Source organism: Artemia sp. Qi Xiang Cuo, chromosome 5 (genome assembly GCF_049724085.1).
Source record: "Artemia sp. Qi Xiang Cuo chromosome 5, ASM4972408v1, whole genome shotgun sequence".
Classification (NCBI taxonomy): domain Eukaryota; kingdom Metazoa; phylum Arthropoda; class Branchiopoda; order Anostraca; family Artemiidae; genus Artemia; species Artemia sp. Qi Xiang Cuo.
Window position 1 is genome coordinate 40,272,068 of NC_142798.1, and position 27,738 is coordinate 40,299,805.

Below are 27,738 nucleotides of genomic sequence, written 5' to 3' on the forward strand. Positions count from 1 at the left end.
CAACCCTAAGACGTACTTTATACCCTGTTTTGACACTGTAGGCTCATTGGTTTCATAAAGGTCAGGTACGTCATGGAGCCCAGTGTTAATGATATTTGTGGTATGCCGTCAAAATCTGGGGCTTTTATCAATATTTTGGAATAGATATCAATTTTATTCCAAAACATAGGATAACACAGCATCATAAGCAATTTGCCTTACTATAAGGGCATAACGGCTACAACACGATTATGCATACGCCAAACTGAGGGAACTTGGTTAAAAGCGTATTAGAGCCTATAATTACTGTTATTCACCATTTTAGGCTGGAAGTAATAAGGAATAATTAATAATTATTAATGATACTGGATTCTTGAACACACTCGCAGGTTTAGACTGTACAATTGGAAGGCTTGAAATGAGGCCATGGGGCCAGGGCCTTCTCTCCTTCCCAACTTCAGAAACTTAGATATATCGTATTCATTAGTCAACGGAGTAGCGCTGACTAAGTACAGAGCTGTGTGCTTTCTATGCCTTATTATTAGCTTTTCCTGACCACTTCGTACAGGAGGGATGTCCTAGAAACTTGGAAGCAAGCACAGATACAAGGGGGGGGGAGCGATCGCCCCTCCCAAGCGATTTTTTTTAAAGAATACTTCCTAAATTATACTATTGAGTAATATTTACGAGAAATAAGGACTTAAAACTGATCGTTTTCTGAAATAAAACAATGAAACATATCAACGTAATAAAATTGTTCAAAGACGGTATGCAATATAAACGCAAGATTGAAACGTTTTTGTGGTTTTAGGGAGAGCCCAAGGGAATGCAGACCCAAGACAAGAAGGTTGGACAGTGACAGCAATGTGGTCTGTGTCAGCATGCAAAGACTGGCATCACTTATCACTGCTCCCCAAAGACAGAGACACAGATAAAGTATACGTAATACATATGTCCAAATGGAATAATTTTATTTCCATCACTGAGCTTGAAAAAATTCGAGACTCCTTCACTAACGCTGTAAATCTTTCCCTGATTGCTAACAGCGACACAATGAAGTACTCTGACAATGATACCAATTCCTCTGCCAAAAATCTGATGTCTGCCTCATTTGGTGGCACTGAAATAGCTTACAGTTTAGATAATGATAACGGTTTGTCATCTATTATAGGGTTCAAGGCTGTATCTTTCTTTAGACCGAATGGCTTTGCATTCTACTATAAAGATATTTAAGAATAGTGTGTCGCCTCATACAAATCGGGAGTCGGAAATTCCGCTTCTCAATTTCTTCAGCCAAGTCTATGTCAACAATTGAATGAGTATATTTCACATCTCCCTTGACATGAGACCTGGTTATACTTATTTTTCCTCACACGTGGAACCCGTTGCAGGGAACCATAAGGCCAACCATCCTTTCTGGCGTACCTCAACGAGGTCCTTTGCGCGGTAATAATCATTGGAAGATGCATTTCCTGCTGCTAGGGCCAGGTATACTAGCACCATTTATCACCCCCTTTACTCATTTGTTCTTTTTTTGACATCATATTCTGAACCTGATTCAGTTTTCTTCTAGTCTCAAAAAAAAATTGGACAAAGAATCAAACTGGGTCAAGAGTTTGCTGTCCATTGCAGCGAAATGCACTGTTTATCTTCTGCCAATCTTTTGCCGCGTCTGCATTTCACCTTGATTGGGATAAGTTTTTCAGCCTCAGCAAAAGTTGTCTTTTTTCCAGCCAATTTACAAGGTTTTTTTTCTTATTCCTAGCCCTTTTTCTTTGCTTTTGAGTACCTTTTCCAACAGTACTGGTAACAACATTAGAAATAATCCCATCATCCTCAAACATTGTCATTTAAACAATGGATGCGTTCTCGGACACTGTATTTTGAAAGAGGATTTTTCTATGTTTTTTGTCCCATTTCTATAGGAACCTTTCGTTGGTGTCCAGACGCTTAGATTATCCATTCATCCTATATTTCAAACTTCAGCACTGTGATGGTATCAAAGAGCATTCAAAAATATTACAACTCACCAAATGCAACGGGCAACAAGTGCATAACCTTCCGTTTGACTGGGGTCGTCTCTGATTGGTCAACGGGTATGGATGTTTAGTGGCAATCTCAACCTCTATAAAGATTTCCAATGCCTTTCATAAGTGGCAAAGTGAATCAGTTGATCTTCCGTTGCATTCCGTTAAGACGATAGTAAACCCTGTCTTAATACAATTATTTTATGCAAAATTGTAAAAGGGGGGAAATGTCCCACTATCTCCTTTTGGCACTGCCGCCTCTCCCAAATTAAGTCTCTGGATCTGTGTTTGTTTGAAAGATGACAAATTTGATCAGAAACTGATACTTCAAATGTCATTTCAAAGGTTGAAAATGAGGGAAGTATATCCAGGTTCCTCTTGTACCTTTTTGACCACAGACAGCCTTATAGCCTCCTCCCAAAAGAATCAGATCAAAATTTTAAGATGACAATTCCACCCAAGCTGATCGTTTAGTCAATAAAATTTTGGCGTCCTTTTAAATCTAGACTAAGTCATAGAATTTTAAATTGTATGATTGGAGGTTAGATTGGTCCAGAAGCCCCTCTAAACACTTCTTTCCCTCCACCGTCAGCTTTTTTATTAGAAAAATAGGCATGCTCATCTTTGTTTAATCTGGAATCAAGCAATCTGGATTCTCAATCTCAGTACAAAAACGAGCGAGGTCCAAGCCGCAAATTGACTTGATACAAAACGAGCCGAATCCTGACTCGGTATAAAACTGAACTTAATCCTGACTCGGTATAAAAACGAGCTTAGTCCAAGCTACATACTGACGCAGTGTAAAAACGAGCCAAGTCCTGACATGATGAAAAACAAGTGAATTTCGAATTCGTTGCAAAAACGGGTCCCCTAACTCATCCAAAAATAAGCTAAGCTCTGACTGAGCACAAAATATACAAGCAAAATATACAAGTCTTGAAACAGCGCAAAAACCAATAAACTCCAAGCGGCAAAATTCGTTGATTTGGAGTAAAAACGAGCTAATTACCGATTTGATACACAATCTTGCCAAGTTCTGACTCGCTGTAGAAACGATCGTCAAGCTGTGTGACAAGTCCAAGCTGTTGAACTTCAGTTACACGGTGCAGACACGATAACTCCTGACTTAGTGTAAAGAAAGCCTAAGGCGAATTTGTGGACTGACTCAGTGGGATCAAAAAGTAAGCATATCGAAGTGATTAAACTGACTTGGGCCAAAATCACGGAAAGATGTTCAATTAGTATGATTGAGATTCAAAGTTTCCTAGGCCTTCCAAATTTCTTGCAAGTCTCGGGGCATTTTATAATCTTAAAAAAAACAACTTCCCCTTCGATCTTGCTTTTGACCTTAGTCTGTGTTCAATTTTAGAGGAGCTAAAGGTTAGATATGGTAGTAAATGGTACTTGTATATAAAAATTTTAAACAAAAAAGGTAGAAAAGTCAAAAAATTTACTCCATTAAGCAATTCAGCAACAGGAAGGGCCACTCAATAAACCAGAAAAGACCATAGCACAAAGTAACATAATAAATAGGTAAATCAGTGTCACTTTAGTTAGTAATTGAAGTTGAGCTACTTTTTCTCGACATTCTGCCATGTTTTTCTGTATTTTCGTCAATCCTGAAAAAGAATAAAAGATGTTACTCGGATTTCATTATTTCATGTTTTTTCGTAATCCAGCGTCTTTACCTTTTCGTTTTCCTTTTCACAAAACCAAAAATGACTTTCAAAAACAGTTTATTGATTCAGATGGTAAGTGCTGATTACAACCCGAATATGTCAGGTTTTAATATAGTCTTAATTCTGTGTATCTTATTTCCTTGAATATCACTTTCCCTAAATATCAACGTCCCCCTATTGTAATTTATCATATTATGTTCGACTTATTTTTGGCAACCCCTCCCTCCACTTCTAGACAAAAAAGCCGTCAATATTCAATAACTTTTCGAGTGATTAAGTTTTCATGGTGTCTATAAATTAGCAACGTATATATTCAGAACACAGAGACAACTAAATCCTTTAATCTCCCTTTATTCATATCAAGAATTTGATTCGCTGTAATACATGTAGTCTGGAGGTTTCCAGCCACGGTGGTCACAACATGCCTAGCCCCTTTCCCAACTTCCCGTTGAAAAAGTTTGATAGCCATTTTGAGGGATGTTATTGTCGTTCATGTTCAGTGGAAATTTTTGTCAAATTTCAAGTTTTGCAAATCTCGAAGCTACAATTTGGATTAAGGATAAAATTAATGACGGCTGAAGGGACTTCCTTAATTCTTTTTTACCTTTGTTTTTATTCTCAGATACCATTAGTTTTCTTGTGCCACCCACACACAATGAACCAGAGTGCCCTGCTTATCCAAGATGGTCGGATAACTTCCGAGCATATTCTGCCATTGGGGCCGCATGTGCATTTCAAATTATCACGACATCTCAGTCTGAGAGGGCTAGGTAGCCATTGAAGCCCTTCTAGGGCTGGAATTTTAAGGATATATATAAACAAAGAGGAAGGGTGAGGGTGGGGGGGCGAAGGAGGGAGTTGATGAGACATATTGATTGGCATGTCAATATCTTCTATTGTTCAATCATTTACTTTCTATTGTTGGATGTTCTATATGAGATTCTTGCCTCTGACTTCCAAAGCCTTGATATATTCTATCTTGTTTAATTCCTTCAATTAAGTTTTAGATTAGATTGAAATTAACACGTTTTCCAAAAAAAAGTTTTCAATGAAAAATAGAGAGCCATATTAAAACCTAAAAGGAGTAAAAATAGTAATAAAATAATTCTAACTTAAAACTAACAGACGTAACTATAAATGAATAAATAAAACGCAAAACGAAACAGAAATTAAAAAGAGTGATCACATCAAATATAAATAAAGTAGATAATGCTTTGGATGAATTGATAAATCTTCAAATGAGCAGAAAACAAATGAATTATCAAGGCAAACTTAAAACGGACAGAAAGTACCACAAATAAGAGTAGAACTACCTAGTCTTTCTAAATACTAGAGACAACTGATCGGAGATAGCAAGGTTTTTGGTGTATTACCGTACCCCCTCATACCCCCTCAAAAAAAATGTATGGTCTCCTTATGGCTAATACCAGGAAATGATACTTGAAAGTTCTAAGAAAAAGTGTTTTTTTCTGTTAGCTAGCCGAAGAAAAAGTATTTTGACTTTTTTGGGCTACAATATTGATGGGGGGGGGGGACATGCTCCCAAACTGAAATTATATCTTGAGCTTTGTGGTTCCCATAGCCTAAGGACTTTCCGACACAAGTTTCAAGCCGAACAGGGAAGAAATTCTGTCCTTTTCGAGGTTTATGTCTCAAAACTAAAATTAAAATACTTTCGCATATTAGGGTCCCCTTGGCCCAAGGATTTAATTTCAAGCATCAACCCCTTAAAAAACAAGTTCTTTATTCCTTGTTTAGTACTTTCTTGGGGCCCACTTTCGGGGTAACAAACTTTCTCTTTTTAAATTTTTCCTTCTGCTCTCTGTTCTTAATCGCGACTTGATGACATTAATGAGTTTTGAGTCAATCGTAAAAAAGCTTTTAGCCCTTTCTCAGGCCCAATTTTTGGGAGGAAGCCCGTACCCCAAAAATTTTGCATATTAGGTTACTCTTAGCTCAAGGACTTAAGTCTGGAAGTTTCAAAATTATCTGGGACAAAATGTTTTAGGTCCATTTCCACATCCTTAACACCTCCCCCCCCTCTGGGGAAGGTGTTCTTCTTGGCTGATAAAGAAGGGAAACAACCCAAAAAATCAAGCAATCTTAATCAAAATCACACCATCGGATTCACCATATCAGAGAACCCTACTCTAGAGGTTTCAAGCTCCATTCACACAAAATATACATTTTTGTCAAAAGAACGTGTGCGTTCGTGAACGTTATCACAGATGCGTTTTTATTTATTATTTTTTGCCAGGGGCAATCGTACCAAACTAGTGGTCCTAAAAGATCGCGAGAAGGCTCATTTAATCGGAAATAAAAAAGTTCTAGTACCCTTTTTAATTGACCACAAAGATTGAAGGGCAACTAGTCCCCTTCCCATGCCCCTTTTCCCCCCAAAGCGATCCGATCAAAATTTTGAGATAGCCAATTGATTCAGCATAGTAGACAGGTCCAATTACTATGACTTTGGATATGACATGGCCCCATAGTCCTTGGGGAAAAAGCTGTAAGTTACACAATTTGCCAATTGTTCACACATAGTATCTGTTATTGGGAAATATATAGATTTTAGTCAGGATGTATTTTCTGCGGGGGGGGGGGGGGAATCCATGAGAAGAGTTTTTCGTGGAGAGAAAATTTCTGGGGGGAGGAATTTTCTAAGTGAAATTTTATTCTGGACGGGGAGGGAAGGGGATTTTCTGCCATGATTTGAAAACGACCAGAAATTAAATATAAAAACACGTTTTTTCAACTGAAATCTAGGAGCTAAATTGAAACTTAAACGAACAGAAATTATTCCGTTAATTTTTTTTTTTGGGGGGGGGGGAAGACTGTCCCTTCCTCAACCCTTGCTTTTTACGCTAAAGTTTTACTTTTTGTCACAATTCTCTAAGAAAGACTGTTGAAACGCAAGAACCGTTGAATTTTAATGAGAAGTATTTTTATAGAACTTTAAGACTTTAGCATAAAGAGCGAGGGTTTAGGAAGGGACAGCCCCCCCCCTCATATACGGAGAAATTCTATTCGTTTTAAGTTTTAATGTTGCTCTTTACTTTCAGTTAAAACATTTTTTTTTATTTCATTAAATAAAAAGACAAGTATTTTCAATTGAATTTATAGAGCAACATTAAAATTTAAAACGAACAGAAATTATTTCGTATATGAGGGGGGATGTCCCTTCTTTTTTTCTGACTTTCTGACTGACTCATTTTCTGACTGACTGAATTTCTGACTATTTTTTTCAGTTTCCACTTACTAAAAAGAGTGGGAGGAGAGCCTTCAAGAGGAGAATTTTAAGCGTCCGGTCAAGGATTTTTAGCCATGGAAAGTTCAATGAGACACTATTTATACTTCCAAGCCTGCTTCCAACTATATGCTTCCAACTCTGGAAATGATCAAGTCCCAATTTCGGTGCCGCAATAAATTTAAACTAAGCAGACACATGTAAGCATCAGTAGAATGGGGGGTACCAGCCCCACGGGGCACCCCTGCTGCCACCTATAACTTTTTTGCACACCAAAAATGGGCATAGCCTCCCCAGGGAGAATGATTGCATAATCGAAGTGGGTCAATGACCTAAATTTCCAAAGGTCGATTTATTTGTTGTTTCCGAGGCAATTGTCAAGGTCAATGTTGTTGTTGTTGTTGTAAGTGCATGCTCTCAGCGAATGTTATGATCCAGAAATAGTATTTGTTGTTGTTTTGGTCATGTACATGCTCGAGGCGAATGTCATGGTGTCCAGAAATAGTATTTGTTGTTGTTGCTCGAGCCAAATGTTATGAGTTTCCTGGAAACAGTTAGATCACGTGTTTCCTTCTCAGCCAATCAGCGAGTCGGTTACATCCCCCTTCTCAACCAATCAGAGGGCTTGTTACATATGGTTTTCCCCGTTACATGACAATTCGCCCTTGAGATTTCGTATATAATGGACATGCAATGTGATTAAATTATCAGAAAGTATTTTGACACAGTGCAAACAACTAGAATGGATAGAACAATTAACATAATTGATGAGCTTGAGGCCTTGGCAGCCGCAATTAGCAATGTAAGTGCATTTTTATTTTCAAACGAATTTTCCTTGGACATCCTCCAGTATTTTCAGCTAAAAAGTAAATATATTCCTTTACCCCAACCCTCCCCCCCCCCCCAAACCATTGTTTTACAATCAAATTCTCGCAAAAAGAAATACCATTTCTATAAATTCCTTCCTTCTATATTTCCAGCTAAATCCCCCCACCATTGTTTTACAATCAAATTCTCACAAAAAGAAATACCATTTCGTTAAATTCCTTCCTTCTATATTTCCAGCTAAATCCCCCCCCCACCATTGTTTTAAAATCAAATTATCGCAAAAAGAAATAACATTTCGTTCAATTCCTTCCTTCTATATTTCCAGCTAAAGCGATCACTGACTTCTGTCAATTTTTAATGAAAATGCTGCTCTGGTTTTGACATAATGCTCTACGCGAGGTTAAAATTAGCTGTCACCCCTTTTCCTATGTGTTTACGAGCGCGGCAGCCAAAGTCAAAAGGAACTGTTTCTCCGTCAAAATTAAATACATAAAATATTTTCTTTTACCCTCAAAACCTAAGCCCCCCCACCACTGTTTTACAATCAAATTCTCGCAAAAAGAAATACCATTTCGTTAAATTCCTTCCTTCTATATTTCCAGCTAAAGCGATCACTGACTTATGTCAATTTTTAATGAAAATGACGCTCTGGTTTTGACATAATGCTCTACGCGAGGCTAAAATTAGCTGTCACCCCTTTTCCTATGTGTTTACGAGCGCGGCAGCAAAAGTCAAAAGGACCTGTTTCTCCGTCAAAATTAAATACATAAGATATTTTCTTTTACCCTCAAAACCTAACCCCCCCCCCTCCCCTTTTTACAACAAAACTCTTGCAAAAAGAAATAATTATACTTTCGTTAATTTTTGGCAATTTTTATCTTTATATATAATAGCTAAAATCGACAAGATACGTCAGTAAATTTTTATTGAAAATACCGATCTGTTTTTGACATTATGCTCTACACGAGATTATAATTAGATGAAGCCCCTTTTCATATGTGTTTGCGAATGCTGGAGACAAAGTCAAAAGGAATTGTTTCTCCGTCAAAATTAAATACATCATATATTTTATTTTACCCTCAAAACTTAACCCCCCCCCCTCACCGTTTTACAACAAAACTCTCGCAAAAATAAATACCATTTCTTTAAATTCCTTCCTTCTATATTATAGCTAAAAGCGACCATTGACTTCTGTCAATTTTTTAATGAAAATGTCGCTCTGGTTTTGACATAATGCTCTACGCGAGGTTAAAATTAGCTGTCACCCCTTTTCCTATGTGTTTACGAGCGCGGCATCCAAAGTCAAAAGTACCTTTTTCTCCCTAAAAATTAAATAACTAAGATTATTTATTTTACCCTAAAAACCTAACCCCCCCCCCCTCCCTTTTGTACAAAAAAAATCGCGCCAAAAGAAATAATTATCACTTCTGTAAATTTTTGAAATTTTATGTGTTATATATCCTAGATAAACGCGACCATTGACTTCTGTCAATTTTTAATGAAAATGCCGCTCTGGTTTAAACAAAATTATATGGATGAGGGTACTAACTTTCTTTCTGTAAAAAAGGGGGCAAATTATTTTGATACTAATTTTTTCTCTTCTTTTTAAGGCAAATTATGAAGAATGCGTGCCCCCTCCTTCCAAGAAAGCCAGAGAGGGTGAGGCAGCCCCATCAGTGCCAGCCCCAATGCAGCCTGACAGAAAACTTAAGAGAGAGTGGGCGGATAACTACAATGCCAAAGCTACGCAAGATCGTGAAATAGCCGGCCCACCACCCCCTTATCATACAATGTCGAGGGTCTTAGGAGCTGCCCCGCCCGCCCTCCAACACGCACTACCTGGTCCTTCGGGCACCCAAGCCCAGACGGATTATGCAAATGTAAGCATTTTTTACTACCTTTCTATTTCTTCCAATTTTTTTTTCTTTTTCAACCCCAATATAAACTTATCTCAGCGGGATATTAACCCCTCACCCCCCAACCATTGTTTTAAATTTATCTCCCTCGGAGATATATAAATGTAATTTTTTTTTCAAAGAAACCGCTCTTTTTCTAATCTTTCCAATTTTCCATTGTAGACATCTTCGCTTTCTCATAATAATATTTTTAGCTAATTTTCTAGTTTACTGTTAGAGAACCTTTTTATCACAAAATGCTATTTTTGCTAGAATATTATAGTTTTAAGTGACCTAGAAGTAAACCTTTTATTTCATCACAGTAAAATTATGTCAGAGATATTAAAGGACATTGTCCCCCCTTTTAAATCAGGTCACTGTTATCGCATACATTCAGCAGTCTGCTGAATCGGCTCGTAGTGAAGCCGAAAAGGGATACTATATCCCGGACATAATTTCCTCATAGAAAACTGCCTTTGCGTTATTTAAAAGATGTTTTTCCCCCACTCAATTTGTGTTGGACAGAGATCATAGCATTGCAATCTCTTACACATAGGCCTAATTCTAATTTGCGTAACGATTGTCTAGATCAACTTGCCATGATTTTGCATGGAGAGACATTCCTGAATAAGAATTAACGGTTCTCGAATTTAATTGTACTGTTTCCCAGGGAACACGCTTGGAAACAGAACAGATATGATATTAAAAATAATCTAGGCTCTTTTGGAGTCCTAGACAACCTCTACGGGGAGTAGGCGAAACGACTTATGCCGCCTAACAATACGGTTTTTTGGAACATTATGTAAATGGCCGGGAGCCACGGAGCCTGGAATGCGCCGGTGGGTCCGGGAAGCGCCACGGGATGCGCTGCGGGAAAGTGCCACGAAAAAAAAAAAATTTGAACACTTTGAAAATAAACGAACAAATTGTCGCCTTCTATGTGATTATCTTCAGTTGAATTAACCAAATGTTATTAAGAAATAATAATTCAAATTTTAAAAACAGTAGGGGTGCTTTGAACACTTTGAAAATAAGCTATTTTTTCATTTATAGATTGGACGACCAGTGGTCCCCTACTCACCATCGAGTGAAGAAGGGGAAGAACCAATTCTAACACCACCAGAGGAGATTCAGGACAATGAAATCATTAACTCTATTGAAGTACCTTTCGATATTGATGACTTTTTAGCTGATTTTTTTAATGTAGATAATAGCGCTGTTGAGCTGTTAGACTTGAGCCCTAATAATTTGCTGCTTTTATATTATTTTACAGGGAACCCTCCTCCCCCCGCTTCCTACCCCATACCGACGCCACTTCGAACGAATGCAGGGTTGAATGCGCCCGTTATTTTTGCCACCCTTGGGGGAGGGGGTAATATCCCCGCGGGGGAGGAGGGTACACAATTTCCCGATTGTCAGCTGACCAACAGGCTTTTAAATAATATAGTTGTTTTCACTGCAACGTTTGGGGACCCTATTAATACACTTATGGGGGGAAAATTGTTTATGACCCTGTAGAAATTGTGCATGCATATGTAGATAAAATTCGTGCACTACTGGAGAATCAAATTCAATTGTGGGGGAGGGATTCAATTAAGGTCTCCATTGTTTTAAAGGTTTTTTATTTAAATGAGGGAAAAAGCGAGGTTTATTATCATTATGTATATTCCGATATGCGTTTGGTTTATTCAAATCTAGAAAATTTTGAGGCTGCTTTCGTGAAGTGGGTCTATCAAGTTGTAGCGCATCTTCAGAATTATAACGAAAATAAGAGCGGGTCTGTTGTTATATATGTCTAAAATTTAAATATTAATATTTGTACATTTAAGAGATTTTATTTTAAGAGGGGGTGGTGGTGAGAGGGATACAGCTTTAAATTAAATTCCTGATTTAGAAGGTTGTCGTGGTGTCCAGCGGATTTGTTTTGAAACAGGTCATATGTGTTTCAGATATGCTTTCCTCATATCAGCCTTTCAGCCTCTAGCAGATGACGCTACCAAGAAGAATTTAGATCACTGGGCTGTACATGGGAAGGAGGGGTCCGATTTCCCAGTTGTAGATTTCTCATGCTTAGAAGGAAAATACCCAGTAACGCTTCGATCCATTGATATTTTGAAAGGGCTAATACCCACTTAAATATTGGCGGTACTGTGGTACAATACGAAACTGATTTTGAAGATGGAACTCGTTCTAAAAAGAAGGGGGTGGTCTTTCCCACAAGAAGCCCGTCAGTTGGTTTGGTTAAACACTATGTCTGGATTCTTAACACACCACCTAGTCAACCGAGTACAATCGCTCTTCTTAATCAGATCAAGGATAGTCGTAGAGGTCTGTGAGGGCGTAGAGACCGAGGTGTATGTTTCGAATGTCTGAAATATCTCTCATGCGTCTGGCGTAAAATAAAACTATGGAGTCACATGAGTCACTGTAAACGCCACGGCTATAAGACAGTGGAAACGGTATCAGGGGATAGGGCAATTCTACGATTCAAAAATTTCCAAAATACCCTTCTCCAGTGCGACAAAATATCTTTAGACTGTGAAGCTAAGCTGGTGGAGGTGAACGACCCCCAATTTACAAATCGAGTCAAAGAACATCAGGCTATTGCAGTGTCCTACGCCCAAGCGCAAAGAGATAGTTCTAACTCCATGCGGTTGTTAGAAATAGTTGAAACATGGGATGAGGGGGAGTGCATGGTCAAGGCATTGACTAAACTAAGTGACACGGCTAATGGCGATATTTCTTGTTTGAGAAATACGCATTATCCAATGGTGTTGTCCGCAGAGGATCGTCTCGCGATTAAAAATCAAAAACAATGTCGGGTATGTAAGGGAAAGTGTGTAGAGGTGGATAAGGGGACTAAAGGGAAAAGAGGGGGGAGGAGGAAAGTCAGAGATAATAATCATTTGTGGCAGGAAATATCCTCGGGAGGTAGTAATTTTAGGGGGGTTGCGCATAAAGCTTGTAATTTATATTTTATCCATAAGTTTTTTATCACTTTTTTTATTAATAATTAAAATTATTATTCAAAAATTATTTGACCGGCACTGGCACTCCTGCAGAGTGAGGGAGGGGGAGTAGATTGTCCATGGTTAAATAGTTCTTTAACCTATAATATTATTCCCAAATCGGCTGAGAAGTTATTGCTTCTCGAACTGAAATGGCAGGCAGTGGATAATGGGCGTTTGTGCTGGAATAAAATCAGGTTTTTAGATTCCTTTAGTTTTTTTCCCAAGGCATTGAGTCAATTGATTCAAGTGCAAAAAAGCGACAATTTTGATAGCTTTCCCTTGCTTACACAGCACTTTCCAGACATTGAAATGTATGACCTGTTGACCTGCAAAGGTATATACGCATACGACTATTATTGTTCTGGAGCACGCTTAAGTGAGGAGAAACTACCTCCAATTGAAGCTTTTTACAATTCACTGACCAACAGTGAATGCACAGTCGAGGAGTATGAGTTTGCTAAGAAGGTGTGGTCCAAGGGGGATTGTAAAAATGGGTGAGATTATTGTAGACTGTACTTGGCCAGTGACGTTCTAACTCTGTTGGATATAGTCTTTAAGAACACAGACCAAATCTATTCAGAGTTCGGGTTAGATATAGGCTATTATTTTTCCACACCCCATTTAGTAATGGATTTAATTTTAAAAATTAGCAGGGAGGAAATAGGCCTAATCACCTACGTATATAAGATTATTTTTGTTGAGATTTCATTGTGTGGTGGGTACGTTTTTCATGGGGACCGCGTCTTATCAACCGATCCGAGCTGACAAAGCACCGGTGCAAAGTCAAATGCAGTGTTCTTGGACATGAACTCGTTGTACCCCTCGGCAATGTCCCACTACTCTTTGCCGTGTGTGAACTATCAATGGCTTGAGAATCCTTGTGAGTTCCCCGACATTACCACCGTCGAGGACAATGGGCCACAAGGATTGTTATTTGAAGTTGACGGTCACATTCCTCTGGCACTTCACGACTCAGTCAAAGATTTTGTCTTTCCCTGTATTAATCGGCCCGTGAGCAGGGGGTCGTTGAGCCCCTACAATCGTTCATTAGTTGAGGATATGGGGATGCACTGGACTCCCTCCAAACAGAAACTGATTGCTGATTTGGACCTTAAAGAGAATATCGTTGTTCACCATGTGCTTTTGCACTGGATGGTGAGCAATGGTTTCAAGATCACCAAAATACACAGGGTCCAGCAGTTCAATCAGCGACCCTATTTGAAAACGTTTATCGACACCTTTGTCGATAAACGCTCTAAGGCAAATTCACAGGTGGAGAAGGAATTGTACAAGCTTATCCTAAATTCAGTGTCTGGCAATATATGTGAAAGTTTACGTTACGGATATCAAGGTCATATTATGACGAACTCACGCGAGTGGGCATAAAGGAGAGCCGATCTCACTAGTACCTCGGTCATATGCATAGAGATCGACACGGTTCTTCTCCACAGACGAAAGCGAAATGTGTTACTGAACAAGAATATCGCAGGCGGTGGTTCAGTACTGGAAATTTCAAAAAAGCTCATGTTGTCGTTCTTTTACAATGTGTGCAAGGTGCAATGGCCACGGGAGGGGGAGGTTCAAGTTTACTATGGTGATACAGATTCTCTGCTGTTAAAGGTAAATGGGACTGAATTGGATTTATTGGGTGATTTGCAAAATGGGGTGCACATCAGCTCGCGGATGGATTTCACCAACTGGAATCCATCACTCTACCCCGAGTTGGTGAAACGTCAAGCCCCCAACCAACTATTAATGTTAAAATCAGAGACGGGGAGTGATTTGATATCCCTGGGGGTGTTCCCGGGTCCCAAAGTCTATTGCGTTGAAACTCATAGTGGGGAAGAAAAGAAGGCGTGTAAAGGGGTGCCTACACATTTTGTAAAGAACAATTTCAACATGAGTGTGTACAGAGACTGTGTAGAAAGTAGCCTAGTGCCGAGACCACATGTGCTTGCAATTCGCTCACTACAGTATAAAAATTATACTGTTAGAGTTGAAAAGAATGCAATGTCGTGTATATCCAACAAAGTCTATGTGCTCGAGAATGGTGTGACTGTCCTACCCCACGGCCACTACCGTATTTCAGACCGAGTTGAATGCATAGACTATCGCAATCAACTTGGTCTGGATAAATTAACCTAACCAACTAACCACCACCACCAACTCGTTCATAAATTAACTAATCCCAATCTCACTACCTTAACCCATCCACTAACCCGCAGCCGCAGTGACGACAACTATTGTTTTTCACCCCCGCGGTTCCCGGGGAGGGGGTCCCTTCCCATGGCCACCCCGGGGGGGGGGGGTTCCCGCCCGCGGCCGGCCGGCCTGCGGCCCCGCGGTCCCCGGGGGGGGGGGGATCCCCCACCTTTAAATTCACCGTAATCAAGTTCAACTGTGCTGCTAGTTCCCGTGTGTGTATTTTGTTGTACAAAAAGTGTTGTATAGAAAAGTGTTTTTTTTTTTTTTTGTACAGAAATATTTTTAAATTTACAATAATCGATTTAAAATATTGGCAGCAAATTGTTGTACAGAAAAGTGTTTAAAGACAATAAGTGCTGCTGATTGACAAAAAGTGTTTTATAATGTACATAAAGTGTTATCGTTGCAGTTCATGTTGAACAAATAGAGTTTTCATTTTGACCACCGGAGAAATTTTTGTCAACTGTTCTTGTTGAACAAGTGTTATTTTTATCACTGTTCATGTTGACTGCAAATATTTGTTTTCATGCAGTGTTGAAATAAATGCTGCCATGAAATATTGTTTTTTTTGTTGTTCTTGAATAGATAGATCCATGGGGAAAATTACTACTTATTCATTGGACACATATGATTTACAGTTAGTTGCAGTCCGACTGTTTTCCCCAACAGCAGCATGTATCAATTTAAAACACCCTTCAGATTATTTCTGTGTGGTCCCTCAATGTCGGGGAAAACAATGCTTTTAGCTAAACTAATTCAAAATTGCGATAAAATGTTTTTGGAAAAGCTGAACAAAATCTACTATTGCTATAGTATTTGGCAGGAGTCCTATGATAAAATAAAAGCTATTGCCACATCCATACCAATACAATTCATACGGGGACTTGATGTTTTCAATAGTATTGAATCGAACTCGTGGTTGATTATTGATGATTTGGCAAATCCATTGAACAGTTCTCACAGGAAATGCTACAACTGTTCACCGTTCGCTCCCATCATGAACACATTTCCGTTACTCTGGTTCTACACAATCTGTTTCATCAGAGCAAATGTATGCGAACCCTTGCTTTGAACTGCACCGTCTATATTATCTATCGAGTTGTTCGTGATTCTAGCTCGCTCATAACTCTCAATAAGCAGATATACCCCGGCGCTCCAAAATTTCTGTTGTCAGCGTACACTCAGGCGACTAGCAAGCCCTACGGTTACATTTTGCTGGATCTTAATCAGAGCACGCCCGAGGATCTACGTGTAGTCACCGACATTTTCAACAATGAAATTACAGTATATCTTCCGGTGAACAGTAGAAAAGACTATCAGTCGCCATTATGACACTGAAGAAACTACATGAACAACGGCATCTGTTTTCCGTTTTAAGCACTTCAAAACAATTGCTTAGGAAGGCTATACTCAAACATGGTGTTGACAATGATTTCATTAATCTAATATCTGAACTTTTTTTAAATTTAACTGCTGGAATTGTTAAACTGCCAGATGTTTTTATACAAAACACAAACAAACATCGTTCATCTGTACGCGCCTTGGCTTGAAAAAAAATGTCAAAAAATTTAAAACCAAAACGACTCCTTCAAGCAGGCGGTAGCTTTTTCACACTTTTACTACCGATAATTGCAGGACTTGTAAACAGTTTTCTCTAGTGCGAATGGCAAAACACTATAAATTGACACCATTTGAACTTATCCTCTCGCCCGTCGAACATTTTGAAGACAATCTAAGCAAATTCATTAACGATGAGAATATTGCCGATGACAAAAAACTGCTTTTACTTCAAGATGCATTGCGACGTGTGGACAAACATAAACCATATCGTGAGAGACCCATTGTCGTCACCGATCCCTCTAAACAGGAAACATCTCCTCAAGATTCTGCAGCAGCATCAAAGGAGAAGGAATTGAATTCGATTGTATTGAAAATTGGAAACCTATTGCCATTGACCTATCGAGAACAGAGTAAAAGAGTATTATCTTATCTCATGTTGGAAACTGGCGATCAAGTTCAAGTCGAGAGCACAGGGAAACGAATTATAATTCAGGGAAAAAGTTATAATCTAGTTGATTTAATTTGTGATATGGTGACGAATCGTAAAGGACTCATATCCTTTGACGATAATCTATACACCTTTCTGTGTGTATCAAACTTCCCCAAAAGTCTTATTGGCAATAAGCAAATTCTAAAGAAACTAAGAGAATATAGTCAACCTCCTCCAACTCCATTTAAAAAAGAAGAAGATTCAATATTTGAAGATACTAGCAGCGTCACTGATTTTACAACACCTGTGGCTGCTAGTCAAAAGCGAAGACGAATTGATTCGCCCATCAGTGTGCAAAAGGGGAGTGGACATTACACTACGTGTTTACGCTCAAAATGGATGAAGTTTTGAAAGGTGTATATAAAAATATTGGCGAGGCGGGGAGTGTAAATTCTCCCAAAAAGCTTTCCAAAGCTGTCTCCGGCACCACCACATTAAAAAAAGCAAAAGAGTATCTAGAAAATGAACCAAGTTAAACACTACATCGAAATCACAGGCTTCGCAATAAACAACATCGACAAACTAAAGCCTTTTTCCCTCTGCATATAATGCAAATGGATCTTTTAACTCTAGACACACTTAAACAACGTCACAATGCACCATACAAATATATTCTGGTGGCAACCAGTATCTTTAGTTGCTATGCCTATGCCATTCCACTGCGGTCAAAGAGAGGTGTTGAAGTTGCTCGGGCCATTGAAAGTATTCTAGAACAGGATTCATATAGAAAAATTCAATCGGATCGTGGCAGTGAATTTGTTAATCCCCATGTGCAAAAGGTTCTTTTGAAATATAATACAATACTTTATCATAGTCACAGCCCGATGAAGGCTGCATTGGCTGAACGATTAATAAGAACGCTTCGTCTATTAATTTCAAGATATTGTACCCTGAAAAATACACCGGCTTTTATTCATGATTTAGATAAAATCATGTTGATTTATAATCAACGACCCCATCGATCTCTGTCCAACTCTACACCAACGGATGTTCACTACAATGAAAATACATTTGATGCCTTTCTAAAGCAATACTCCAATGGTGAAAAAGAGAAAAAAAAAGAAGAAGAAATTCAATGTTGGTGATACTGTTCGAATTAATAGAACCAAAAATATTTTTGAAAAAGGGAATTATTTATGGAGCACTGAACTTTTTAAAGTGTCCAAAATTCTAGACAACATACCCAAGACATATCGACTGCGAGACACCAAAGATGATAAGATTCTCGTCGGTTTTTATGAATATGAACTGCAAAAATTTAGAAACAATAGTGAAATTTATCAAATTTAAAAGATATTAAAGAGTCGTACACGCCATGGCAAGAGACAGTTGCTTGTTCGATGGCTATGATAGAACTCAGATTTTGATTCTTGGGTCAGTGCTGAAGATATTAACAATGCCCAATGATTTCTATGTGACATTCATGTCCAATGTCTCCGATTCCCTCTACAACGATCGGAATAAAACAAGTCATTTTTGGATGAAACTCTCTCCCTCAATCAAATTCGACGGAAAGTTTGAAGTGGCTCTTGTCGACTGTATTCTCAAAAATACCTTTGACATCCTGAGAAAAGATCGTGAATATGAAATAAAAATTAGACCCCATGATTGGCCGCCGCCACCAACAGGTGATCAAGAACAAATTCAAAAAATCAATTGGATGGATTATCCATACATTGAATTACCCTACGAGGAACTCACTTGTATGAACGATTTATGTCGTTCTATTAATAAAAGAATGTCCCCTCGTAAAAAGGGAGCTTTTCATTTCAACTATTCGAAGGAGGAGGGCAAGATCTACATTAGTTCACCTATTGCCAGTGAAAAGGTTATTCTTAACGATAATCTAAAGGACGTTCTTGGTTTTAAGCTGAATATAATCAATGGTAAAAGTACCGGAAACACTAATTTCATTTTTGCTGACTATCCACCTGCTTTCTTCACAGACACTTGTATATATCTCTATGCCTTATTTGTGGAAACATCACGTTTTGGTAATTCAAATATTCCCCTCCTACGTTTTCTTGAACGAAAAACTAATCAAGAACATGTTCATAACTACAATATAAAGCGTCTCCAATATATTTCTGTAAACACTTGCTATTTGGAACTCTGTCAGTTAACACTAAGAACCAAATTGGGCGATCCCATAGCAATTTCAAAAGGTTTGGCTGTGATTACATGCCATTTTTGACCCATCGTTCAAAAGCAAGATGTCTAATAAAAAAGTGGTATTCACTTGTCCTGATATTGACTGCTATGTTAATACTCTTGGCCCAAGACAACAGGGCAATGGAATGGACTACTACAAAGGTCGCTCGTCAATGTCTGGCTACGGTCTTGGCAGCTGGTTTGCTAAGCTGTTTTGCTCTTCGCTACCACTGGCTAGAAAATATCTTGTACCGGCTGCGACAGATTTTGCATCCTCTAAACTATAGGATTGGGGCTCTGGCAAGGATTTTAAAAAAAGTGCTACGGAAAACCTTAGGTCCAGTGCGCGAACCCTTGGCGAGAAATCAAAACAGAATGGTAAAGGTTTAAAAAGGTCAAGAAACAATTCATCACTCATCAGTCTCTACTCAGGTCGGAAACAAAAGACATCATCCCTCCTGTCAAAGAAAAGAAGGAAAAAGCCGACACCTGCTGTAAACAGAAGTCCCAGAAAGAAAATTGTCAGATCGAAAATAGATTTCTTCTCCTAAAATGTCCTACCTACCACATAAGGATTCTCAACCTTCAATCACCGCCTCATTGAATCTATTCATTGCTGAAAATGTTGATGTGAGTGTCAAGCATGGATACTATGAACAATTTTATCCACAACAACCCCTCTCCGATAATATCCACTTTCAAATTTATTCCAATGAAGACTACTTTATGGACATGTCTTCAACATTTATAGATTTACAAATGAAAGTTCGGAAATCCGATAATACAATGCCAATTCGGGCCGATGGAATATCCTATGAAAATTGTATATTACATAATTCATTTCGTCAAATTAGTGGCTACATCAATGGCACGCTGTTGAGCACAAGCAGCAATCTTTCAAATTATACGAGCTATATTCAATTCATACTGATGACACCCAAGTCATACAAGGAATTGAGAGGCGCCTTAAATGGATATGAATATAATACTAATACTGATAGTACAGATGCACTTAAAAATGCTACAACTAGTGAATTAAATCTATTTGGAAAAATATATCATGAAATATTTAATATGCCCCAATGGATACCCCCCAGTATTAAAGTGGATATAAAACTAACGCTTGCACCCTCCAATTTCATATTGAGAAAAGAACTTGCTGCCAATCCTGATGTAAGTCTCTCCCTGACTTCAGCAATACTTCCTCTACGCAAACAACAGGTTATGAGTTCTGTTGCTTTGGCCGTGGAAAAATTGAGAGCAAATGGCAGCAATGTTAAACTACTTGGTCCTCATAAAATCCCCAATCACCGTCACATTGCCATGGGGTCGCGCACCTTCACCGATTCATCCCTTATCAATGGTGAAAGTTCGCCAAAACTAGCTTTGATATTTGTAAAAAGCGCCAGTGCAATAGGATCCTGGACTGAATGCCCAAATAAATTCGAGATGTTTGGACTTTCATCTCTTGTGTGTAAAGTAAACGGCATCCCACTCTACAATCTATCTTTTGATAAATCCTATAGAACATTGTAAGAGTTGACCATGCAAACCCTAGATCATGACTCTCAACTATTTGAAAATGGTATAACCGAAGATATGTTTGCTAAAACACATGGTATCATTGTACTGGATTTGTCTGGTACACAGGATATGAGTATAGTATGTACGGGGTGTGTGCGTTTAGAGTGTACATTTACCGACCCATTGGCTGAGAGTATTGCACTAATCTCACTAAATCAATATGAAACCTATTGGGAAATCACTCCCGAAGGCAGTGTTCTACTAGACTTGGCGCCATGAACACCAGTCAAATAATCAATGTATTTAATATGGACCCCTACATGTCCCAGTACAAATCCTATTGTCTGCCCTCAGACTTTCTTGGAAAAATTAAACGTTTCAACAATACCTTGATTATTGTTAATAGCGGTCCGTCGACTGTGCTGACGGGTCATTGGCTGTGCATCTTTCAAACAATGAAGACGATTGAATTGTTTGATCCTCTTGGTCTACCATATACATTCTACACACCCCACATCAGCAACTATATTGAGAGCAGTGGGAAAACTATTATTCAAAATCGAAAGAGGGTGCAGGATCTAACGACTAAAAGCTATGGCTTCCATGCACTACTATATTTTGTGTTCTAATGTCGCGGCTATACTTACAAGCAGTTTCTCCACATTTATGTTGACAATCCACGTCTGAACGACTTTCTAGTGGAAAATATCCTCTCAGACCTATATAGTATTGATTTCAGTGCCCTAAGAGTAAAGTACTTAAAAAATGTTTGTGAATTTGTTTATTAATAAAATGCATTTATATATATATACAACAATGTCTTTAAATCTTCACTTTTAGATTTCTTAATCTTCGATGTATAGGCAACTGTCGTGAACCACTAATGTTGGTAAATAATTTGTATTCACTGTATATTGATCTTAATTGACTTCAAAGTCAGGGTCACATTTTATACAGTATAATGTAACTTCACTCTTGTCATATCTCTTTGTATAGTCAATGATACTATTTGCATTCATATTATGAAATTCACGAGTTTCAATCTGTCTATTTGAAGCAATATCAAATACAATGTTTTCAAATGGTGAATCACATTCGGTAACTGCCAAATAAAAATCACTTAGTTTATAGTCATAGTAGGTGGTGTCATCACAACGATGAAGTAGAAACCAGATTGTTTTGTTACCCCAACAGTTGAATCGTAGACCAGATTTCTCTTCGCAGAATAATTTAAATCCACGACGATACCAATCTCGTAGAAATAAACTAAAATCACGTTTGGGATTCTTTCCAATCATAGCGGGGTAAGTATTCTCCCAGCGATCACATTTATCATAGTGACAATTGGAGCACATGTGCCCTCTAGGGTGAGTTTCACACACCTCTTCAAGACTTGAACTAAATCCTTTAATTTTTACTGCATAGACTCTATGTAATTTACAATGATTAAATAATTTGCACTTTTCACTATAGTCATCTATGATTTTAAAATACTCAAAGTGATTCCAACTCCCAAGAGTGTACATGCACAATGTACATATATAGAACATTTTTCGTTTTCCGATGTCAACTCACTCACAGCTAAAACGAAACTGATCCTCTTCGCTCGATAAATTCATTGAGAGGGAAATGGGGGGAGGAGTAGCTCTGTGACGTTACCTCTTTCGAATGATGGGGGAGCCATCTACATTGAATCCATTGGCAATATTTTTAAAAGTATATTCACTATATGATTCTGCTTTGTTCCAATTAATATATCAATAAATTGACTATAAGCATTTGAGTCACATTTTAAAAGTTTCATACAATAGTCCAATGGAGGAGAATCACTCCTCATTATATTGTCAAGTGTCCCACTGACAAGAGAATATCCTGCGTTTAAGAGATAACTTGAGAAAAACATCATCCAAAATCAAAATATTTGTCCATAAACACTAGATTCGATCTAATTCTCTCTTTCTCAAATTTATTCATTTTTCAGTCCTTTCACTCCGACTGCTGACTCTAGACTGACCCTGATTCGTTAGCCCTAACCATAAAAGAAAGAGAACATTTTCGATTTCGAAACAATTTTATTGAATAATTACAACAACAACAATAATACAGAGCATGTACAATTATCGATACTGTTTATTGTCTTCAATATGTTTCACCAACGCACTTAAAGCACATTGAAGTCTATTCAAATGTGCTATATCAACTTTAGCGGCAAAACATAGTTGATCTTCCATTTTAAATTTGCTCAAGGATATCACATATCTTGCATATACTGCATCCCATTCCAGACAAAGACGCGTTCCTTTCGTAATTTCCACCGCAATGCTTGGTGCTCTTGTACTATTATCATCAACTCCACTATCAACTTCTAATAGGGTAAACATTCCACTCATCGCCATCAACACAAATATATATCCAAATGAGTAAAGTCAAACTGATCTTCTTCTCACTCCTTGAATTCTATTCACAGACTAATTAAACTATAACAAAACTCCTTTCTTTATATTCACTCCGCCGCTACTATGTAAACAAAGCCCTCTGATTGGCTGAGAAGGAGGATGTAACCGACTCGCTGATTGGCTGAGAAGGAAGCACGTGATCTAACTGTTTCCGGGAAACTCATAACATTTGGCTCGAGCAACAACAACAAATACTATTTCTGGACACCATGACATTCGCGATCGATTATGCAATCAAGTTCTCGGAAATTCACTTCCCCTTCGAGTCCTAGATCAATAACATTGTTTCCCGTTAGAATTCAATGCGCATATGCAACCTTCGTTCCGGAGTTATTACACATACAAACATCAAATAAATCGACCTTGGAAATTTAGGTCATTGACCCCATTAACCACGTGTTCTGGATCATAACATTCGCTGAGAGCATGCACTTACAACAACAACAACAACATTGACCTTGACAATTGCCTCGGAAACAACAAATAAATCGACCTTTGGAAATTTAGGTCATTGACCCACTTCGATTATGCAATCATTCTCCCTGGGGAGGCTATGCCCATTTTTGGTGTGCAAAAAAGTTATAGGTGGCAGCAGGGGTGCCCCGTGGGGCTGGTACCCCCCATTCTACTAGCATCAGTTTTCAAATGATCTCCTAGACAGCTTTCAATGACTCTTCGATGCCCTGCTAGTACCGGAGAAATAAAAAGAGTAGAAAAAAGAGACACAGCTTTTCAAGTTCTTTCAAAATTTCCCCATTTTTTTAAAATTAGCTTTTACTGTTAAGATAAACATAACAATTATTCTGAAATCAAATTAAAAAGATTTTATCATTCAGAACTTTATTTTTTAAAACGTGTTTTTAGTTTTCCCTTACTAAGAGAGCTAGGAGGCGGAGTATACAAAAGGAGGAGTAAACCTTCAATTAAGGGTTTTGACAAAGGAGGTTATAAATGGTACCATTTTTATGCTTCTCAATCTTTCAATTCCATTTTTGGTGACAAATTCCATTTTTGGTGTCATATGACACCTCATGATGGCTTTAAAAAAAATTACAAAAAGCACGCAGATAGGACCAAGAGCTTTGAAATGAGCCATTAAAAATCTCTCTTCCAAAGCCCGCTAGTCAGGAAACTGTTTAGGAAACATACTAAAAGGGTTGGAGGGGGGGATACGCAAGAGAAGAGATCGTAAACCACTGTTGAAGGGTTTTCAACCTTGGAGTTTATAACAGCACCATTAATACGCATCACAATCCATCCACTTGAGAAATGACACAAAAAAATGGCTTTTGTGGTCCTATATGGCACTTATAAGTGGCGTTATCGAGACGAATTTGTAAGAATCTTGTAGGCATCATTGCTAGCTTTTAAACGACCAATTACAAATCTGTCTATTATGTTACCTCATCCTCCTAGCCCTGATAGAAAAAAAGGAGGTACATCAAAGCTACCCATACATAACAGTGATTTCCCTTGTCGTTCGAAGTGGGGGAATTTAATTCTCCTTTGTGGGTTTTTGACTGTGTTGATTCTAACGATGTACTTTTTGTTTCGATCTGCCGCCATTAATGAGGTTTTTCAAGCTCTTTTTTCGAAATTCTCATTAATTTGTTCTCGCAATAAACACTAAATTCACTAAACTAACAGTTACCATTCCTAAATCAGCTTTAAATGACAAATTTTGTCTACTAGATAGGTTTAGTTTCAAAAGGCGTTTATGAACTTTCGGTTACAATGGGCCGCGGTTCGTCCCCTACTAGGTTGCAGCTGTCGCTGCAGCCATGATATAATGCCTAATTGCATTATTCATCTTGGGTGTTAAGTTTTAATTAGAATTCAGGGTGTATATCGTCAATCTTGGATGATTGAGCAAAATTATACGATAAAAGTTGACGTGGCCTATTAACATTGACATGAATGAAAATACCGACTAGTTTGCCAAGGGCAACAATAGCTCACACTATCCTAATGTCAATATAGATTAAATATGTACCTTATTTTTGTTTTCGCCCACTCCCTGAACATTTGAATTCCTTCATCGCTACACTGGTGATAATAAGGCAATTCATTCTTGAGTTTCTCCACCCATTTGTACAGATTTGAATATGCTTTGTAGCTGTAATCCACTCCTTCTAACTGTGTGACAGTTGCCAAAAGAGCAAAATCGGCTATGGTCAATGTGTCTCCGGCAGCATATGGGGTTTTTTCGAGGTAGCTATCCAAATAGTCCAAACTTTGCTTCAGCGCGTTCGCTTTCTGAGGGTCAGCCACTCCACCGCTACACAGCTGCGGCTGCTAAAAATTTACAAAAAGGTATAATAAGCTATAATAGTCGAAAAAAGCACGCTAATATGGCTTAAATTCTTTCAAAACTGATTTTTATGTCGAATGTGAAAAAGCGTGTTTTTTGGGTGATTTCAGATAATGATTAATAGGTAAAGTAGTTTTGTATATCTTGAACTTTTCTCTAACTGCACTATGGCCTATAATTACCGGAAAAGTCAAATTTCTCCCAATTCTGAAAAGAGGCCAAGGAACGCCTTTGAGAGATTCTATAAAGTGAAGCTTAGGTCCGGCGGAATTACAAGTTGTGGAAGTATAGCTTTCAAATCAGAAAAAACTGATTAACCTTGAATAATTTATAAGTTAGACTAAAAATTTATAAAAAGAAAGTCTTTGGATACTTAGGGAATGGGCCATTCACATTTTGACTAAAGAACTTTCGTCATAATGCTAAAGTGTATATACTCGTAAACATCTAAGCAAAAAATCACCCATCAAACAAGTCATACCCACTAAAATTCTATTTCACAGAGACCAAAGGTTTTAAATTTTTTCCTGTTTTCGGTTTTCAAGGGACTGGAAAGTTAAACTTTAATCTAGCTTGTCCCACAGATAATTAATTGTTAACCAAACAAAGCCGCTACTTTAATGTAAAAAAAAATCATTCATGAACATTACTGTAGATCTCGACGTAATAAATTTATCATTTGCATACTTTCTCTCTAGTGTCATGCATGTCAGACGACGTTTAGCTATTTAATGATAGTACTATGCTGAATTCCTTCAACAAAGTACAGGTTTTATGTTTTAAATAACCATTGTAATTCACTTCTTCTGCCTTTATTTATAGGTATCGGCATAAATAAAGATAAGTGTGAGAATCTTATAATTGGAATTATTGTTCAATCATGAGAGAGAAGTTCCTATGTGCTGCGCCTTGAATGAATAAAAAATAGGGACACTCAAATAATTTTTATAGCAGTTATTACAGCACCCATTTATGAATGTCAAAGATTTAACTCCTGCGTCAGCGGTAAGAACGAATAGATAGACTAACACAAGGCTTGATATTCAAATTATTCGGTTTCAAAAATCTAGTAGAAGAATAGGTAGGACCTTAGGAAATATTATGAAAATATATCCTTATTACAACCTACCCCGGATAGTGAATGTATGCATGTATGTGTTTTGTGTTGGCGGGTAAGGGAAATCAGGCACAGTGGCGTCAAATGGAGATGGGCATAGACCCCCTATGGCGGTTTTTTTTATGAGAAACATCTTTTTTAGTATTTTCATTGAAAAAAACGACAACGCCCCCCTAGATTTCGTAAAATAAATTTTGAACCCCCTTTTCGTGAATTGACATTGCTGGTCAGGGGACGAGAAACCCTCAAGCCAATTCGGTGAAAAAGAAGGAAATCTTCAAAAAGAAAGCTTGGCTGCATTTGTTTCTCCTGGATTCAATCTTGAGCACAGTCGAAATGAAAAACGATCCATAGCTTGACAAAACGGCAAAATTAACTTTATCTTGAGTATAGATGAAGCAGAATTTTCCCCGGTGTCTCTTTTAATTTGCTCCATCCCTCCGAAATCAATTCTAGATTACATGTCTGTATCAAAATAGTAGTAAATCATCCAATGCTGAAAGCGACCAAGATAATCTGAGTAGGGTTCACAATGGAAAACGTGTTGATCTGATTAGGAAATCATAAGGGCAACAAACTCTTATACAACATGATCGCAAGACAATCCATGGAACAACTAGTATTACACCTACACCAAGTACTAGTCGCCTGGAGAAAGTTCAATTTTATGTCCATCCTGATTTCCATCCTATGTCTTCAAAAACAGATTTAGGAACAACAAATAAAGCAGCCTAAGCATTTCCCCAGGCATCTGATTCTTCTGAAGGTGTTTAACAATTCGACTTACCAACTAACTATGTGATACCTTGTTGGATTTTTTTTTACACATTAAGCAAAAAAAAAAAATTTTTCCAATGAAAGTACGGAGCAACATTAGAAATTAAAACGAGCAGAAACTATTCCAAATATGAGGGCAGCTTCCCCTTTCTCGACCCTCGTTCGTTACGCTAAAGTTTTGAAATTAAAAAAAAAAAATACATCTCATTCAAATCTAACAGCCTTTGTGTTGAGCAGTCTTTCTTAAAGAATTGTGACAAAAAGTCAAACTTTAGCGTAAAGAGCGAGAGTTGAGGAAGGGGCAGCCCCCCTCGTATACGGAATAATTTATGTTCGTTTTAAGTTTTAATGTAGCTCCTAAATTTCAGTGGAAAAAACGCGTTTTTATATTTAATTTCTGACTGTTTTTTCAAATCATGCCAGGAAATCCCCTTTCCCAACCCCACGTAAAGTTTCTTTTGAAAAATTCCCCAGGAAATTC

The 27,738-nt window shown here is 38.0% G+C and overlaps 1 protein-coding gene across 1 annotated transcript in view; it reads right to left on the reverse strand.

Moving 5' to 3' along the window:
• Nucleotides 1-3,392: 3,392 nt before the first annotated feature.
• The window catches only part of LOC148952134 (glutathione S-transferase 1-like), a 135,173-nt gene continuing 110,827 nt past the window's right edge, over nucleotides 3,393-27,738 (reverse strand). The window contains exons 5-6 of the mRNA XM_089089578.1: nucleotides 25,046-25,347; nucleotides 3,393-3,625 (exon numbers count right to left, since the gene is read on the reverse strand). Coding sequence (XP_088945704.1) covers nucleotides 3,556-3,625; nucleotides 25,046-25,347 — 372 coding nt within the window. The 3' untranslated portion in view covers nucleotides 3,393-3,555. The remainder of the gene's footprint in view (nucleotides 3,626-25,045; nucleotides 25,348-27,738) is intronic.